This window comes from Sciurus vulgaris (genome assembly GCF_902686455.1).
Source record: "Sciurus vulgaris genome assembly, chromosome: 17".
NCBI lineage: Eukaryota > Metazoa > Chordata > Mammalia > Rodentia > Sciuridae > Sciurus > Sciurus vulgaris.
The window spans coordinates 50371182-50390221 of NC_136478.1; the positions used below are offsets into that span (position 1 = coordinate 50371182).

The following is a 19040-nucleotide window of genomic DNA, read 5'->3' on the forward strand; positions in this document are numbered from 1 at the left end:
GGTCCTTGAGCATTTGGGGAGGGGGAGTGGTGGTTGAAATGAGACCAGAGGCGCTGGGAGGAGACATCAAGAGAAGCCGACTTTATTAACAGCAAAGGTTGGGGCGGGGGTGGGGGTGGCAAACAAAGTGAAGGGCTCACAAATAGACCATAGAAAAGTGCCTTGCTCTGAGCAGGGTGTCTGTGCTCGCCCCCTTCGAAGGTCCTGGGGCTCAGTCACTGTCGCTGTCAGCCTCACTGGAATCAGAAGCTGCAGCCTCACTGCCGTCCTCCTGGGCTGAGTGTTCACTGCCACTGGGGAAGGGGCTGGCGCTCCGGCTCCGGCTGCGACTCCGCTGGCCACCCCCATCACTGCCACTGTCTGAGTCATTGTCACTGCCACCATGGGCCCGTCCTCTGTCCTCATCATCAGAGTCAGCATCATCCTCTGAATCAGCATCACTACCAAAGATCTCCTCTTTGTCCCGGGCAGCCCGGGCTTCGTCCTCGCTGCTCTCGTCCTCACCACTTCCACTCTTGTCACTTGCCTCCTCCCTGTCGCCTTCCTCCCGTTCACTCTCACTGCCTGAATGCTCGTCCTCGCTGCCCTCCTTCTCACTGCTGCTGCCCTTCTCGTTCTCCTCATCTGTGAGGGAACAGAAAGAGGTGAGACCCAGTTTCCCGCCCTCCCCAGGCTCCCAGGGTCTGACCTGTTCCTCTTTACCTGAGCCCCCTGCTTCTTTCTCTTCTGCCTCCATCTCCTCCTCCTCTTCCTCCTCGGGCTCGTGGTTTTCCAGCTGGGCCTTCCGTGCCTCCTGGAAGCAGCAGGATTGGGAAGGAGGGTGTTCTGTCAGGCCTCTACCCTTCTCACCCACACTGCCCTCCCTGGATGCCCTGGGCCAGGGTTGCTTGTTACCTGGGCTTCTAATTCCTTCTCGTTCATGTCCCGGTGTTTGACCACAAGCAGGGCATTGGTGCCTGACTGAACTCCAGCCTTGGCCCGTCGCTTACTAAGGCGGACCCTGCAGCGGGCAAGTTGCACAAGTGTAGATGTGGTTAAAGACCCTGAGGGGTCTGGTTGGACTGAGTAGCCAGTCAGGGCTTGGCCCAAAGCACCGCGGGAAAGGATAGCCTACTGTACAAATGTGATGTGTATGTGGTATATTCATGTACGCGTGTGTGCATTAGTTACCAATACTTAAAAACCAGAAGTAGGGCTGGGACATGGCTCCGTGTTAGAGTGCCTAGCGTGTGTGAGGCCCTGTAGGCCATCCCTGACACCACAGAACAAAAACCAGAAGCTGGAATTCTGGTTTTTGAAAAATGGATTTGTGGCCCTACTGGACCTTTCTCACCCCCAACACTGTGACAATGAGCTGAAACAGGACAGATGTCCCTTGGAAGTTGCAAAGACTTCCAGGTCACCCTGAGCCCTCCAGCCCTCTGCTTTCTTTCACATTTTCTGCCTAGCTATGGGATCAGAATTTCTCATCTCTCCTTTAAACGAAAATTCAGGTCATACTTTGCTCAACTCTTATACCTAGGGCCTGGCACAGCAGTTAACGTTAAGCCCTTAGTGAAGAGTTTTGGGGTCACCTTTTGAAAATGGTTATCAAGTGTCTCAATTAAAACATATGCCAGTGTTATGTATTTCTCATACTGTGGCTGTGTACTCTCACATGAAGTCTCATTAATAACAGTGTATCAGGAAAGTTGGCTGTCTACTATCCACAAAACCTCCGAAGATCTCCTGCATTACCTGAACATTTTCTTTCTGACTTCTTGTATTAAAGCCAGGTCTAGCCCATTTACGTGAGCAGGTTCCTGCTGCTTTTGCTACAAATGCATGATAAATCCTAAGGCACAGATGACCTCCAGGGTGGTTCTTATATGCCCCAGTATCTTGAGAAGCCCAGAAACAGTCTAATTGGGAGTGTGCTGAGTACCTGGTCTCCAACTCATTGTAGTAAACCCCATCACCCTCTCGGAAGATGAAGAAATAGTTTTCCTCGTAGCCCTTGCTAGCCTTGTTCTTCACATTCCAGTTGTACTCCCGAGCAATCTTGTAGTCGTACCTGAGAATGACAGATCCGAGTCAGCATGTTTTCATCCCTGACAAGGAGAAAAGGAGACACACTTCTCAATTCCTAAAACCTGTCCCCAACACACGCACACATCATCTGGTGCATAGTCCATCTCCTCCTCCTGGTCACGTTTTCGTTTCTTCAGCGTCTCTTCCACAGGCAGGAAATAGGCCACAAACTGGTTCCCCTCCTCATCCATCATGCCCCTAGTTGCAAGAAGAGTGATGGTAAGGAGTGAGGGCAGAGATGAGGAGCCGCAGGCGAAGGCAGACAGCAGAACCACTGACCTGATCATGGCCTGAGACATCATCTCCAGTGCTGCTGCACCACTTGTGTCCTTGGGGGCTGGATCTGAATCAAAGATTACCTGAGCGCATGGGTTGATCCACATCTGGGAGAATGGAGGCCACTAGGTTAGTCTAGAACTCACAGACATGAGAGACTAACCCTCGGCCTCTTGCCCTAGGCCTGACCTTAAAGTCTGGGAAGACAGGCATGACCTCCACTGGTGTCACTCGGGGCTTGCTGTAATGCTGGGAGATCTAGGGAGAGCAAAAACAGGGTGAGGGAAAGAGCTCAAGTCGCACCTGTCTGCTTTTCCCCATCCCAGTCCTTCAAGTACTGATTTCTGGGCATCCTCAAAAGTCTTCTCGATGGCTGTGATCTGGCTGTCCCTGTCTTTATATATTTCTTCCTCGGTGAACTGCTGCTTCACAGAAACTCCAATCCTAGAAGTGAAGACAACCTTCAGGGACCAGTGGACTTAACCTGAAGTCTCCACCTTCCCCTACCCTTCCCACCTGCAACTTACTTGACCTCAGGTTTCTCGTTAGAGATGCCATAACGGTTGAACTCAGTGGAGATGTACTCTGTCTTCCGCATCCATGGTACTACCTTTGCATGCTGCTGGGATCTAGGGTAGGAGATGAGGTACTTTAGAACCCTATTGCAGGACTCCCTCCTGTTTGCAGAGCCTATCTCAGCCAGATCCAGTACCTAGTAGGCACCCCCTCACCTCTTGGAGCTAGTGGGAGCCTGAATCTCCTCTTCTAAAAGCTTCTCATCAGCTGGATCCAAGAGAACTAGAGAGGGAAGAGGCAGGAGGACCATGAAGGAGGCCCAGTCCTGGCCTTTTATGGCCTAGAGTAGACCCACCCTGTCTTCCCACAGACCATTAGGATCAATGCGGTAGGTGTCAGGGTTGATGAGGTCAATGGTGACTCCCAGATCTGGCTCAGTCAGGAGGTCATGTTTGTGCTGTTTCTCCAAGGAAGTCGCTTTATACTGGACAAACCTGGGTAAGGAAACATCCTTTGTGGTTTCCTGATTCCAGCTTCATCCCTCTCCTCCCTGCTTCCCAGAAGCTAACCCCTGGAAAGAAATTCAGAGAGTGATTGCCCCATCCATTAGTATTTACTGAGCACCTGCTACTATGGGTTGGGTGCCTACTGTAGTAGGCCCAGAGAAGAGAGAAGTCAACAAGAGCAATCCTTAACTTCAAGGCTCCTAATTTCTGAGTAGTTTCACCATCCCTGATCTTAGTCTCACCTGTTCTGGTCAAAGGGGTATGTGATGAACTTGGGGTCGAAGGGGATGTCAGGGAGACTATTGCAGTACTTGACTCGGCAGACCACTCCAGATCTAGAAAAATAATGGCTCAAAATTTGGCCCATACTGCCCCACTTCTGCTCCCAGCCCCCATGCCCACCTCTTTTGGGGAATCACAGTTGGGCTCACCTCTCAGGCAGAGTTCGGTGGGAATTGGGCCTGATGGAGAAAAGAGAGACTGATAGAACGAAGGAGAGAACAAGGATTGACAGAACAGTGAGAGAGGTTCCTCCAAGCTTCTAAGAGGTGCACGCAGTTTGGTGGTGGGCGGGGCTCCAAGTGCTTTAATGGGGAGGAGGACCAAGCATTCGATTCCGTTTGGTGGCATGTCCCCAGAAGCTTTAATGAAAGTCCGGGTGCACAATCCCTTGTGGGTGTTGTCCGGTATTTTAATCAAGAACCACGGACTCAATCGTTTTGGGAAGAGTGGTCTCCAAACGCTTGACTGGGGGTATCTAAGCGTTCACTCCCCCTGGAGAACCTCCAAGGGAGTAATTCCTGAATTCGATGGCAGGGTATTTAGAGGCAAAACCGAGTCCCAGAAGGAGCCCGCCCCTCCGTCAAAGGTAAGCGCTCCGTGACATCACAGGCAGACCTGGGGGACCAGTGACGACGTAGGCAGACACCCTCACCCGACCCCCCTCCTGGCTGAAGCCCTGAGAGGCATAGAGGTGAAGGGTAGAGCCGGGTGGCGTGGCGCCTACCTGTGGCCATCCTCCCGCTGGGCCTGGGTCTGGATGGTGGGCGCCATAGCGACGAGGCGACGGCGGCCCGGACGGGGTCCTTGCTGCGCCGCGGGCAGACGCGGAGGGGCGTGCCGACTTCGGTGGACGCCTGACCTGAGGCAGTACTCGGGATGGCGCCGCTGTCTGCTGTGAAGAGATGGAGTGAGAGGCTAGCGGGAGAGCTTTGGACAAGACTCAGGTGAACGCTCAGGCAGCGCCAGAGACGGACTCGCAGCTCCAGCTCCACCAACTGCCGCCAAGACGCTAAGGACCCGACAGGTCGCCTCAGGCCGCAAGGCCTTCCGGGAAATAGAGTCCGGATCAGCAACACACACGGATTGGAGAGTTTCTGGGTAAAGGGTGGAGCGATGGGGGAAAACCTCTTATGATTGGTGAAAAGAAATCCTAGTCTGGACATCGGATTTGAGACTGATGGTAGGTGGGGGCATCTCCTCTCCTTTCATTGGTTGAATTGTCTGGAGGCGGAGCTAAGTGGTAAACGGGGCCGACAGATGGAGCTGCTGAAACAAACCGGGGAGCTGCACTTGTGACGCACTTCCGGCGCTCTAAGCAAGGAAGATGGCTGCGCCCCAGCAGCAGGCTTCAGTGGCTTCCTCAGCTGCTGGTGTGTCGGGTCCAGGTTCGACCGGTGGCCCGGGTCCCCAACAGCAGCCACAGCCGCCAGCACAACTGGTGGGACCTGCCCAAAGCGGTCTCCTGCAGCAACAGCAACAGGACTTCGATCCTGTGCAGCGCTATAAGATGCTCATTCCGCAGCTGAAGGAGAGTCTGCAGGTGATTGACGGGGAGCTGCGAGAACGCGGGATTTGGTAGTCTGACTCCCAAGAGGGCGTGCTGAGGGGTTATTTAGTAGTGGAGAGATCATTGTAGGGAAGAGGAGAAAGACGTTCATTTTTGTGATGCCAAAGCAAAGCTCTGTGGATTGACGTTGTGGGGCGGGATCAATGTAGATGTTGAGGCTGGGATTGGCCGGAACTTGAGTGGGAGGGCGTGTCAGGTAGAAACCCGACTCTGGTCGTTGAAGACTGTGGAAAGGAGTGTCTATTCGTAGCTTCTGCCCAGAATTGGTGGAAAATGGAGATTGTTGGTGAAACCCAGGCGAGGGCAGGCCTCTGGGAAAATACCAGTGGTGTTTGCTATAGGAATGGAAATAAGCATTATTCTGGAGTGTCAGGAGGGAGGTGCCTAACGAAGAGGACTGATACTGGATGTTATCTCAAGAGCTTAGATCTAACAAAGTTATCCCCTTCTGCTTATCTCCCGCATCTTCTTTTTTAACTAGACCTTGATGAAGGTTGCAGCACAGAACTTGATTCAGAACACTAACATTGACAATGGACAGTAAGTACAGTCCTTTTTCCCCAGGATATCCTCTCCCCACCTAGTCTTAGAAATTCCTCCCCCTCTCCCCTCCTAATTTCAAGCTGTGCTTCAGATCTCCTGGGCCTGTCCCTGGTTTCCTGATGAACACTTAGTTGGGTACACACTGGTGCCCCAGAGATTGGAAATCCATTCCCCGCTTTTCTCCCGGGTTCTAGAAAGAGCAGCGATGGACCCATACAGCGCTTTGACAAGTGCCTGGAGGAGTTCTACGCACTCTGTGACCAGCTGGAGCTGTGTCTGGTAAGGGTTCTTGGGGACACTGGGTGACCACAGCCTTGCCTCAGTTCCCAGGATCTTCAGGAACCATCAGTCAGCTCATTCACTGGGTACCTCCTCTGGAACAGACCTGGGCTTCACCTGATGCTGGGAACCCACTGTTCCCTGATCCTGGCTCTCAGAACTTGCAGTTCACTGGAAGGACAAATGTAACCCCAAAGAGGAACAGCTCAGAGTGGTCAAGGCTGTGATGGGAGAATTCCAGGCCACAGTAGCAAGGGCTGTGAAGGCAGAGGCACAGGCAGGGCTATGATGGGGACAGCTGGGGGGATGTGGAAGCACGGGGGGTTGGGGGTAGAGAGTGAATGGTTCAAGGAAGGCTACAGTGGAGAGCACATCAGAGAGAGATCAGAACAAAAATTGGAGAGTAGCAGGAGGTGAGAGGCAGGTGTGACTCAAAGCCTCTAAACAGACTGACTTCCTGTGAGCCTGGGGTTCCTCCCTTGGAAAATGGAGTTTCAAGAAAACTCAGCAAGATCATGCATGGAAAGTACATACCCATGATCCTAGGTGTATGGTAAGTTTCCTGTAGTATCCTCATCACTTGTTCTGGACCAGGTGTTGAAGGTAAGGCAGAATTGAGAAGCTGTTAGCAGTAAAACAGTGTTCCAACCAGGAACAACTTTTTTTTTTGGGGGGGGTGCTGGGGATCGAACACAGGGCCTTGTGCTTACAAGGCAAGCACTCTACCCACTGAGCTATCTCCCCAGCCCCACAACTTCTGCTTTAAATTTTAGGAGACATTAGGAGATTTAGTCTGGCTTAGGTGTAGTAGGAGTGGGATGTTGGACTTTGAATATAACCCTGAGGGCACTGGGGAGCCATGGAGGGTTTCAGGGAAGGGAGAACATGGAACCATTTGCTTTTTAGTAATATAATATGCCTCAAGCTGCCAAAAGAAGGATTTGTAAGAGGAGCCAAGACTGGAAGTGGGCGCCCGGAAAGGGGCCATCAGGAAATGAGGAAGAACAGATGGGAGCTTGGGGGTTTTTCAGGCCACAGGACTTGATGGGCTGCCAGGGAGGAGTTTCCAGGATGAAGCCCACGGCTCGGGTAGGAAGGGTAGAATCATCTGAGATGGGGACCTCTGAGAAAGAAGAGTTTGGGAGAGAGTATGAGGGAAGGGCCCTAGGAATATCAGGGCAGCTGAGGACAGATGTGGGCACCGCCACTGAAGATGTGGAGCTGAATGGTGTGTGGGGGTGTGACGGCCTGGGGAGCACGGGGAGCACGGGGAGCGGAAGGAGGCCGAGCCTGGAAATTGCCCCTTCAGTCTTGGGTAGAGAAAGAAGAACCTGGAAGGAGTGACCACAGAAGTAGGAGAAACCAGTGGCAGGTCCTATTAGAGAAGCCATTGCCAATGCCAAGCCTGGGGTTAAGACAGGAACAGCAGTTGTACCCAACAGTGATCATTCGTGCTCAAAAATGGTGCACCAGGATCTGTGCCTCAGCACACCTGTTCTTACTCTTTTTACCTATGAGGTCAAAAGAGGTAGTTTTTTTTTTTTTTGTTTTTTGGTTTTTTTGTTTTTTTTATATGCTGTGCTGAGAATCGAACCCAGTGCCTCACACATGCTAGGTGAGTGCTCTACTACTGAGTGACAACCCCAGCCTGAAAGAGATAGTTATTAAACCCATTTTCCGGAGGAGAAAACTGAGGCTTGGAGAGGAGCAGTCACGTGTTTCAGGTAACCCAGCCAGTAATTGGCAGGGCCAGGCTCTGACTCCAAGACCTTGGGACTCCAAAGACCTAGCAGGCTGCCCCAGCCAGGCTGGCCCCCGGGGGGTGAGGGACTGTGTGTACCTGGAGTGAAGCTGATGCTGCACACTTACCTTCCTGTCCACAGCGCCTGGCGCACGAGTGCCTTTCACAGAGCTGTGACAGTGCCAAGCACTCTCCGACCCTGGTGCCCACAGCCACCAAGCCAGATGCCGTGCAGCCTGACAGCCTGCCCTACCCGCAGTACCTGGCCGTCATCAAAGCCCAGATTGCCTGTGCCAAGGACATTCACACGGCCCTGCTGGACTGTGCCAACAAGGTCACAGGCAAGACGCCTGCACCACCTACTGGCCCCGGGGGCACCCTCTGAGGTGGCATGGCAGGGAGTGGGGCTGGCATTGGGGGGTAGGGGGGAGACAAAGAATGAAGATTGGCCTAAGCCAAAAAGCCTTGTTGTCTCATTTATTCTTCCCACCTGAGCATCGTGGACCCAAGCCAGCAGGGGGCAGCAGAGGCCAACAGGGTTCACAGGACCCAACTCTACCTCCACTGATCTCCCTCCTGCTTGGGCTGGTATGGACTTTGAACTGTGCCATCTTGATGACCTTTGTTCCAGGGGACCTACCCCTGCTTGGTGTAGGTGTGGTGTGGGTGTGGTGTCCTGGCTGGGCCCTTCCCCCTCAGTACTTCCTGGAGTTTGTATCGACTTAGGCTGTCTGCTTCTTCAGCTGATCTCCTCTCCTGTGTTGTTTCTTTTTGTTTTTTCTCTGTCTGCCCCCATTTCTGTCTCTGCCCCTATGGCTTTCTGTCTCCCTGTCTCTAACGGTCCCTTTTGCTGTCTTCTACCCCCAACTCCTAACCCGGACTCATGAAGAGACCCAGAACCCTTGGATTTCCCGGAGCTAAGGAAAGGCGCTTCCTTTCTAGAGACCCCAGCACCTCCCACATTAGCTCAGCCTCCAGAGCCTCCAGGGTCTTTAGCCCAGGAAAGAAGTTGAGGGGCCTAGGCCCTGAACTCAACATGCCTGATTGGGGAGCAACCCGGGCCCCCGCCTGTCTCCAGGTCCTGCGTCAGCGGAACATCAGTGTGGGCCATTATGCAATCTGTGGGGCAGCCTGGCCCAGCTGGATGCCTGGGTCCCTGTATTTTTAGCCCCAAAGGAGAAGTGAAAAGGCCCCAGTGGTGTGAATCATCCATCCTGGGGAAGAACCCAGCTCCGGGAAGAAGGTCCTGGGGAGGGGGCTTCATAGAGGGAGGGCCCCACCAGGCTTCCCCTGTCCCCAACAGCAGAACCAGCTTTGGGGAGCTCAGCCATGGCCTTCACGCCTGGGCAAATGCCGGGTGGAGCTACCAGCCCAGGCTCAGCTGCTGGGGTGTGAAAGGCCCAGTGACTCAGCCTGGTCGGGGAACTGCCCCACCCAATACCTTCAGTGCCCTGGTTCCCATGTCATCACCCAGCAGCCTCCTCTGCTGGACCCCATGTTTGTAAGAAAACCCTGAGACCATGGAGACCTCTGTGATTCACTGTCCCATACTGGGAAACTGGAATGCGGCCAGCTGTGTGTGCACATCCCAGGAAATCCCTTCCTTGGAGCTTCCTTGAAGCCCTGGTGCTGGTCAGGCAGGAAGACCAGCTGAAGCACTGTCCACAGGAGGCTGTCTGCTCCAGGGAAGCCTTAGCCCTGCCCCTGTCTGACTGAATCAGCTCTTCCACTTACCTAGGCTGATCTTCCTCACCTAAAGTCAACTGATGATGGACTTGAATCACATCTACAAAAGTGCACAGCAACACCTTGATTAGCATTTGATTGAATAATTTGGGACTGTGGCCCAGCCAACTTGACACATAAAACTCACCATAGCTGGGTGCAGGGGCGCACTGCAATCCCAGTGACTGTGGAGGCTGAGGCAGGAGAATTCCAAGTTGAAGGCCAGCCTGGGCAACTTGGTCAGACATTGTCTCAGAAATGAAATAAAAAGGGCTGTGTAGCTAAGTGGTGAAGCACTTCTGCTTTCAATCCCTAGTATAGCAACAAAACACCACCACCTAGTCCCTGTCACGTGGGCACCGACACACATCTCTTCACTTACTTAATCTCTGATAGAGTCTTCTTTCTGCCTAACAGGATTTAGTTATCTTTCATACAACTAAAAACATGCTAACTCTGTCCCCAGCAGAGCCTATCAGCTCCCAGCCCAGGGGCACATGTCACATACTGGCAGAGATGTGTCATGTCAGTTCATTAGCATATGTGCAAGAAGACAGGTGCAGCTGGCTCCACTGGGCGGTGTCAATGTGACATCACACAGGTGAGGGCATAACATCCCAGCACCCAGGAGACAGGCCCCAGCTGCTTAAAACCACACCCAGGGAGACATACCATGGGCAGTGGGTGAAAGATGCCCATCTGGCATCCCCAACAGTGGAACACAGGTACCAGGAAGCCACATCCACTTGACAAATGCTGAGCATCTTGTGTGGGCCAAGCTCCGCAGCATGATCCAAGAGCCCTGGATCCTGTGCTGGAGCCGATACTCTAATGAGAGGCTGTATAATCAAGTGAAACCTGGTAGATCAACACGCCTGTAAACCCAGTTACTCAGGAGGCTGAGGCAGAAGGATAGCCAAGTTCAAGGCCAGCCTGGGCAATAGGGAGACCATCTCAAAATAAAAAATAAAAAGGGTTGGAGATGTGGGTCAGTAGTAGTGTCCTTGGGTTCAATCCCCAGCACAGCAAAAGGGAAAAAGAAAAAAAAAAAAAAAAAAAGATTTGCATATGGAGAATTGTTGATTTATTGAAAACCTTCATTGGGTAGTAATTCTGTGATCATCATTTTGGCTTATAACTAGATGTAACATGTTTATTATGTTAAATTGATGACAAGGTTATTTAAGTTGGAGGGCTGATAGTGTAACTCAATGGTAGAGCATGCGCTCAGTATATGTGAGACCCTGGGTTTGATTTTCAGCACCAAAGAACCCCTCCCCCCCAAAAAAACAAAAACAAAAACAAAAAAACTAAGCACCAAGAACAGTGGTACATGCCTAAAATTCCAGCTACTCTGGAGGCTGAGGCAGGAGGATAACTTGAATCCAGGAGTTCAAAACCAGCCTGGGTTATGTAATAAACCCCATCCCTGTCTCAAAAAAAAAAACACAACTCCTTAACAGAGGTCAAGGCAGGCCTCACTGATGTGCTAAAGTCAACTTGAAGGAGAGGGAATCCACTGCAACTCATTCCAGGAAGAGAAGTGCAATGCAAAGGCCCTGAGGCAAAAATGTGCTGGTGAGCATGAACAGGGAGCTGGTACGAGACAGGAAGCTCAGGCAGATCATGGAGTGAATACTTGACTTTTGCTAGGTTGTTAGGCCCAGAGGGAGGGTGCGTGGCCTGATGCTCAGGGGGTATGAGATGCGTGCACAGCCACCACACACCACAAACGGGGCAGCACAGACCATAGGCACCACACAGGCACACACCACACTTGCCCTCAGCAGAGACTAGCGTAACCCACCACCCCATCACCTGGTGCCTCAGGGATCCCATCCCATTGGCAGTCCCACAAACAAACTCTAAATGAACAACTCAACCATGTGAATACACAAACAACCCTCTAACCACCACTTAACCTGCTATCGGTTACCCCATCACAGACTTTGCCCATCAGGGGCTGACTCAGCCCTGCCATCGGCCCAGTGGCAGCAGGGCCTCATCAGCTGGGGACAGATAAGACTGGCTCAGACACAGGTTCTCAGGTGCGGGTGTGTGCATGTCTGCACTGCCCACAGAGGCAGACACATCAACAGCCACATGAAATGGGGCGCCAACCACCCTCCCCATCCCGCGCTCTGTCGACGTCAGGCACCAAAGTTCACCAGTTTCATGGCCTTGTGACTGGCCCACAGAGGAACTGCATCCAGACACTGGCCTACTATGTCATCATGCACATGCAGCCTCGGGGACACCCACAGATAAGGACAAACATGTGAATAGCACTCACACACCTAAGAGGGGTACACACTGAGCCACAGCTGCAGTCCCCTGGACTTCAAGGTTGAGAAGTCACCCAGCTTCAAGGACATGTGTCTGCAGACCCCCAGTCACAGCAGCGGGTACAGTCAGTCCCTCACTGCCCAGGCACCTGTGAGGAGTTACACACCCTTAGTCATCCAGATCCCACAGTAGCTCAGGGCTATGGACGTTTCAGTCCCATAAATCTAACTCAAAGACAACTGAGTGTCCTCCTCACATCCAGTGGGTTCCGCGCTGGTGGTTAGTCCATCTATCACACAGACAGGTGGTTTCACACTTTTATTCAGAGTCCTGACCCTGGGGATCATGTGCACACAGCCCTTCGCACAGGAAACCCGGCACACTCAAGCCCCACACCTACTTCCCCAACTGCAAAGCCAGGCGCCCCAGCCCTCCTCCCGCCCAGAGATGCAGGGCGCACACTTCCCACCTGCAGGTGCACACCAGTCCCACTAGTGCTAGGCACCGGCAGTCCCACACGCGGCCACCCCCACTGTCGCCCGGGCACACACACACACACACAGGCACACGTGCCGTGAGCACACGGTCCCCTGCTCGCCTGCACACTCCAGGGGCTCTCACACCCCCGCGTTTCCCGTCCCCGCTTGTTTTTCTGGAAACTCTACTCTCCGTTCTCCTCCCCCCAGCCGGAAGTGCTCGTTGTATTTTTAGCCTCTCTGGTTTCCGCCCCTTTCTCCCCCCAACCCCCACCCGCCCGCCCGGGACCTAGTCGGGGCGCCCGGCCCGGGACCCCGGCCATGTCCCTCCCCAGTCATTCCAGAGGGGATTCCCGGCCGCCGCAGGAGCCGCGGATTTTCCCGCTGGCTACGTGGGGAGCGGGGAGGAGTCCTGCCCTGAACTTCCTCCTGCCAGGGCGCCTGTGGGGCGGGGTACCCCGACTCCTGCGGCCGAGGGAGGAGGGTCTAGGGCCTGGAGCCCGGGTGGACCGAGGTCCGCACCCCTGCGTCCGACGGAGCAGGGCCTGGGCCCTCGACCCTCCGGGTCCTGGGAGGCGCGCCGAGGCCTAGCGTCGCGAGCCTCACGTCGCCCCTGACTTTGGGGGAAGAAGGGGTCGTCCCGCCCTGCCAGAGTGGCCCGATCCCAGGCGTCCCAGCTCCCGTCCCGATGACTCAGCAGATGGCAGAGGGGAGGGGGCCGAGCTGACTCAGGAGTGGGACGTGCGCCCTGTCTCCCGGGAATCGAAACTGGGATCCCTCCCCCAGCACCGAGGCCAGAGGACCCGGGCTGCCCCTCTCAGGGTTTTCCCGTTTAGTCCCTGCAGCGACAGCGAGCGGCCCTGAGCGCTGGCCTGGGCGGGAGGCAGGCCCGGGCCCCTCCTCGCACCCCCTCCCGCCGCTTTTCCCCCTGTCCCCAGGCTCTGTTTACAGCAGACCGGAGCCTGGTTACAGGAGAGGAACCCGGGCGTCCCGGCCGAGCCTCCTCGTCACGGCTTCCAGGAAGCCCCCCTCCCCCGCCCCTCGCGAGTGAGTCACGGGCAAGCGGGAGGCCGCAACCGTGCCAGAGCCGCCCGCGGCCCGCCCCGCTCACGGGACCGGTCCAGGAAGGCCCCTTGGCCTCCGAAAGCGCCACACTAGGGATTCCCCCCGTGCTCCGACGAGGCAAGTTGGCGTGGAGCCTGGCCAGATCTCCCCACCTCAATACAAGCCCGCCGCGCAGCCTGCAGAATGACCTTTCCACCGACTTAACTGCGTTTCACGGCAATGATTTCTGTCTACCCTCATCTTTTCACTCAAGGCAGCCAGCTCATCAAGATTTCGCTGAGAAAGTTAATATTCTGCCCGGATCTTAAGAGTTTTCACTCTTTGAAAATAAAGGGCTTGGCCAATGTGTGTGTGTGGCGGGGTGATCGTCGAAAATTAAGAATTCCTGCAGGGCACCCTCTTCCTAAGGCCCTTTCAAGAGTTGAGAACAGCCCATAGCTCCCATCTCTTGAAAACTCAATCCAGGCAGTCCTCCTCCATAATAAAGACCTCCGCCGCTCCAGTCCCCCCCAACATCCTCCCCCAGGTTAAACATCTTAATTTTAAATGTCTTGAAATTAGGTGGCTGCTGTTCACTACCTGAAACTAAGTAACAACCTCGGTTTCCTTGTGCTTTAAATAGGTATAATACCTCCGTGAGTGGCGGTGGGGACTGAGTTAATGTATGTAAAGCGCTTAGAACAATGGCCCACCCGGAAGAAATCAAAGTGCCATTATCAACTTGACGGTGAGGGGCTACAGCTGCCCTTTTCAACCATACCAGGTATCTGGGACCTCGCCCAACCCCTTCCCCCGCTAATGAGATGTGGAGACTCTTCTCGGTCTGCTGATTCAGGCTATTGGTGATCCTGCACCAGGTGAAGCCTGCGAAGAGAATTTCCTTCCAGATCCGTCGGTCTCCGTTCTTCCTTTTGCCCCGGCAGATTTCTGTCTCTCTGCAGGTGTTTCTGTTTTTCTCCTTTTTTCCCCCGTTTCCCTATGTGCCCCTCCCGTCCCGCTTCTCCTGAATTTGTCTCTTAGGACCGTCTCTGGTTTACCCACCTTCTCCCTCCTCCTCTTCCCAATCTCTCCCTGTGTCGTCGTTTATTGGACTGGGTATTGAACCCAGGCGTGCTTTACTTTACCACTGAGCTACACCCCCAGCCCTTTTTTTTTTTTTTTTTTTTTCATGTTGAGACAGAGTTTCACTAAATTGCTGAGGGTCTCACTAAGTTGCTGACGCTGCCCTGGAACTTGTGATTCTCCTGCCTCAGCCTCCCATTCGCTGGGATTACAGGTGTGCGCCACCGCGCCCAGCTGTACTAGGTCTCTTGCTGTGTACCTGTCTTTTGTTTTTCTGTCTGCATTTCGTCTTAGCTGTCTCTGCCACTGTCTCTCCCCTCCCCAGACTGTCCGTGTCGCAAGCGCACCCTCTCGGCCTCTGCTCCTCTCAATTGCCCCTGGAGCCCCTCCCCCACCCCTGCCCCAGTTCCCTCCGCGCCTCAGTCTCCAGCGCCCCATCTCAGGCCCTCCCGCTGGGTCGTGGCTGCCTGCGGGCCAAGTTCAGACGCATCCTCGCCGGGGGCGGGCGGAAGGGAACTGGTACGAGGCCCGCCGGGCCATGCCGCGGGCGCGCGTCCGGGAAGCGCCCCTTCTGGCCCCGCCCCTCGTGGCCCCGCCCCCCGCTGGCCCTATAAGATGCAGGCTCTCGCCACCCGCAGCAGCCTGACTTCAGCGCTCCGACTTTTGGCCCGCCCTTCATGGCCACCCGCGCCGCCATGGATCTCACTGCCATCTACGAGGTGAGTCCATTCCGACCGGCATTCCCGGGAGACCGCACACCCGACTCTCTACTCCTCTAGCGCCGCAAACTCGGGCCGGGGCCGTCTGCCTCTTTTCTCAGACCAGCCTGATGATCAGGACGTGAAAATGGAGCCCACTACCCCCGGGTCGCGGCCCAAACACGGGTGGGGCGGCTCTGGAGAAGGAAAGCTGGCGCACTTTTCTCAAACTAGGGTTGCCTGGAAGCGGAAATGGCCCCCACACCTGGTTCACCCCCGTAGTTGCCGAGGGCGCGGTTTTGCGCGGAGGCGTTTCTGGGGTTGAAGTTCCACGGTGGGGGGGAACCGACTTCTGCCTCCTCTCGGAATCAGTTCCTAAAACCAGAGCCGCGGTCTCCTGGGTCAGCTTTGCCTGGCGCCTCCAGTCATGAAACTGGAGAACCCGATGTGCGATCGTACCCGGGCAGGCCCGGAGCCTTAAAATTGAGGAACAGTGGTGTGCCCTGACTTTGGGACCCCCTCTTGACACATGGGGGGGCAGGGGTTCCTGGGTCCCTCAGGATGGGCTTCAGTCGTGGATAAACCCAGAACCTCCCTATCGGGAACCTGGGATCTGGCACCCAAGAGTTTGTGTAATCGGGTGGGGCCCAGGCTGGGAGCCCACAAACCGGACTGGCAGGCTCTTGTGCCGTGGGGCGCGGCGTCACCCTGCGTTTTCGGATGTCCTAACCGAACACTGTTCCCACAGAGCCTCTTGTCGCTGAGCCCTGACCTGTCATCGGACCACGGAGGAACTGAGTCCTCTGGACTCTGGAGCCTGAACTCATCTGACTCCAGCTCGTCCGGGGTCACCTCCCGCCTGCCTGGTCGCTCTACCAGCCTGGTGGAGGGCCGCAGCTGTGGCTGGGTGCCCCCACCCCCTGGCTTTGCACCCCTTGTTCCCCGCCCGGGCCCTGAGCAGTCGCCCTCACCCACTTCGCCTACTGCGACCCCTACCACCTCCTCCCGCTACAAGACTGAGCTGTGTCGGACCTTCTCAGAGAGTGGGCGCTGCCGCTATGGGGCCAAGTGCCAGTTTGCCCATGGCCTGGGTGAACTGCGCCAGGCCAATCGCCACCCCAAGTACAAGACGGAACTCTGCCACAAATTCTACCTCCAGGGCCGCTGCCCCTACGGCTCACGGTGCCACTTCATTCACAACCCCAGCGAGGACCTGGCGACCCCTGGCACCCCCCATGTGCTTCGCCAGAGCATCAGCTTCTCTGGCTTGCCCTCTGGCCGCCGAACCTCTCCACCACCACCAGGCCTGGCAGGTCCTTCCCTGTCCTCATGTTCCTTCTCGCCCTCCAGCTCCCCACCACCACCTGGGGACCTTCCACTTTCACCTTCTGCCTTCTCTGCTGCCCCTGGGACCCCTGTGGCCCGAAGGGACCCCACCCCAGCCTGTTGCCCCTCTTGCCGAAGAGCCACTCCTGGCAGCATCTGGGGGCCCTTGGGTGGCCTGGCTCGGAGCCCTTCTGCACACTCCCTGGGATCCGACCCTGATGAATACGCCAGCAGTGGCAGCAGCCTGGGGGGTTCTGACTCGCCTGTGTTTGAGGCTGGGGTTTTTGTGCCACCTCAGCCACCTGCAGCCCCACGACGACTCCCTATCTTCAATCGCATCTCTGTTTCTGAGTGACAAGTGCCTGCCTAGTACACATCAGCTGGATCTCAAGGGGAGACACTTGTGCTGTGGGAAACTGGGGGGTTCCTAATTTAATCAAGTGGCCCTCCCCCCACATTCCATAATGCATTAACCCACTCCCCGCCCCCGCGCCACCCTGGGGCAGGTCCCCAGTGTGCAAACTCAGTGTTCATGGTGTTGGGTGACAGTGTTTCCTGAGGTTCTTAAAAACATGTAGCATATTTGAGGGAACCAGTGAGCCCTCTCCTCTGCCCAGCTCTGTCTCCTGGACTCTGCTGTGAATAGTAGGCCCCTCTGGTCCCCTCCCGTTTGTTTTCCTAGACCCGAGGTTCCAGTGTTTGGTGATTGGAGCCTCCCGAGGGAGAATCCTGGTGCTCAAATTTCCCTCCACAAGCAAGTAGCCAAAGTCATTGCCAAATCCCTCCTCCCAAGCCAGTGGGCCCTTTATTTATGACGACTTTATTTATTCTAATAAGATTTTATAGTTATTTATATATATTGGGTCGTCTGCTTCCCTTGTATTTTCCTTTTTGTAATATCAGAAACAATGGTATAATTATTGTAAGTATGCTATAATAATATATTAATATATATTATCTAAAAGTCTATTTTTGTGGGTTTTTTTTTTTTGAAATTTTTAAATAAAAGGAATCTGTGTAAACGAATTCTGTTTTTTTCCGCCGTTTAGAGGGGTAGCGGGGTGGGAAGGATGATGTAATCATTTCTTAGGAGCGGGATAGGGTCGACTGACCTTCCCAAAGCCGAGCGCCTGCGGCGCTTACCTGGCAGGAAGTGACGTCGGCGGACCCGGCCGTTCACCTGAGAGGGCGGGGCCAGGTGAGGTCACCCGGTGAGAACCGGGAGAGCCAGTTCCCAGGGCGTGGGGGGCGCTGCGCTGCGCTCGCGTCTCGTCGGGCTCCTTGACCTAGCTCGGGCGGGGACGGGATGTTTCCGTCCCCACGGGGCCAAGGGGGGCGGGACGGGCGGAGTCGAGAGGACGGAATGTGCCGGAACGCGAGCCCAGGGCGGGCGGGGGCGGCCGGGCGCCCTGGGGCCGCCTCAGCCCTTGAACCTGGGGGACTCAGACCTCCAGGCTGCTGGGGGCGGATGCCCAAAGTCTCAGGAGTCTAGAATCTCAGCACTTCGGGATCTTGGGCTGTGTCGCTTCTACTCCAGACACGACTCGCCATCTAGACGCTCGGGGTCGCATGGTGAACCTCTGCGTCCCGGGACCCTGGTCCTCGGAAATACAGGATTGGGGCCTGGCGGGATCTAGAGGTTCGGGACTACGGGATCCGGGCACGTCTGGACACTGGGAATGCAAGGCCCGGGACTCCAGCCGGGGCGGCCTCTCCAGGCCCGTGTGCGTGGGTCCTGGACGCGCGTCCGGGCGGGGCCCTAGGAGCCGCGTCCCCGGACCATACAAGGCAAGAGGCGTCGGGAGCCGCCCCCCGGGGCAGGGGCGCCGCGCCCGGAAGCCGCCCCGCGTCAGACCTGCGCCCCGCCCCCTCGCCCGCGGTCCCCTCCCTCCCTTGACCCTTCTTTTCTCTCCACTTTCCCTCCTCCCTCCCACTTCCCTCTCCCTTGCTCCCTTTCCCCCTTTGCCTCCAGTTCTTCTCTTCTAGCCCCTCCCCTCCCAGTACTCCTCTCCCCCAGCCCTTCCAGCCTCCCACCCTCTCCCGTCCCCTATCCCCTCTTCTAGTTACCCTTCTGCTTTCTTCCCTTCCCGATCTATTTTCCTCCTCCTCACTCTTTCCTCTCGCCCACCAGCCATTTACCCTCTTCTCCCTCCTCCCCTCCTCAGGCCTCCCTTGTCCCTCTCCTCATCCCACTGGCTGGCTCTGACCTTTGGTCTTCTCTTCCAGGAAACTGCCTCCCTTGTGGGAAAGAGCGCTGGCCCTGGTATGTGGGAGAGAGAGGGAGAGAGAGGGAGAGGGAGAGGGAGAGAGAGAGAGAGAGAGAGAGAGAGAGAGAGAGAGAGAGAGAGAGGGAGAGGGGGAGAGAGAGAGAGAGAGAGAGAGAGAGAGAGAGAGAGAGAGGGAGAGGGGGAGAGAGAGAGGGAGAGGGAGAGAGAGGAAGAGAGAGGGGAGAGAGAGAGAGAGAGAGAGAGGAGAGAGTAGAGAGACAGAGAGAGGTGAGAGAGGGGGGAGAGAGAGAGAGGAAGAGAGAGAGAGAGAGAGAGGTGAGAGAGAGGGAGAGGGGGAGAGAGAGAGGAGAGGGAGAGGAGAGGGAGAGAGAGTGAAGAGGGAGGAGAGAGAGAG

General features: G+C 55.5%; 3 protein-coding genes across 3 annotated transcripts; 2 read left to right on the forward strand and 1 right to left on the reverse strand.

Annotated features, from left to right (window-relative positions):
- Positions 1–60: 60 nt before the first annotated feature.
- On the reverse strand, positions 61–4739 carry PAF1 (PAF1 homolog, Paf1/RNA polymerase II complex component). The gene is made up of 14 exons (XM_079119363.1): positions 4375–4739; positions 3800–3829; positions 3611–3703; positions 3235–3356; positions 3078–3144; positions 2874–2975; positions 2685–2790; positions 2536–2604; positions 2350–2453; positions 2152–2268; positions 1925–2053; positions 895–1000; positions 703–793; positions 61–624 (listed from the first exon to the last, which is right to left on the reverse strand). Exons 1-14 carry the CDS (start codon positions 4419–4421, stop codon positions 212–214), a joined length of 1596 nt encoding a protein of 531 aa, XP_078975489.1. The 5' UTR covers positions 4422–4739; the 3' UTR covers positions 61–211.
- Positions 4740–4929: 190 nt separating this feature from the next.
- Positions 4930–8244, forward strand: MED29 (mediator complex subunit 29). The gene is made up of 4 exons (XM_079119375.1): positions 4930–5190; positions 5699–5757; positions 5955–6039; positions 7923–8244. Exons 1-4 carry the CDS (start codon positions 4975–4977, stop codon positions 8163–8165), a joined length of 603 nt encoding a protein of 200 aa, XP_078975501.1. The 5' UTR covers positions 4930–4974; the 3' UTR covers positions 8166–8244.
- A 6733-nt stretch (positions 8245–14977) lies between these two features.
- ZFP36 (ZFP36 ring finger protein) lies at positions 14978–17385 on the forward strand. Its single transcript, XM_079119370.1, has 2 exons — positions 14978–15113; positions 15841–17385. Exons 1-2 carry the CDS (start codon positions 15072–15074, stop codon positions 16771–16773), a joined length of 975 nt encoding a protein of 324 aa, XP_078975496.1. The 5' UTR covers positions 14978–15071; the 3' UTR covers positions 16774–17385.
- The last annotated feature ends 1655 nt before the right edge of the window (positions 17386–19040 follow it).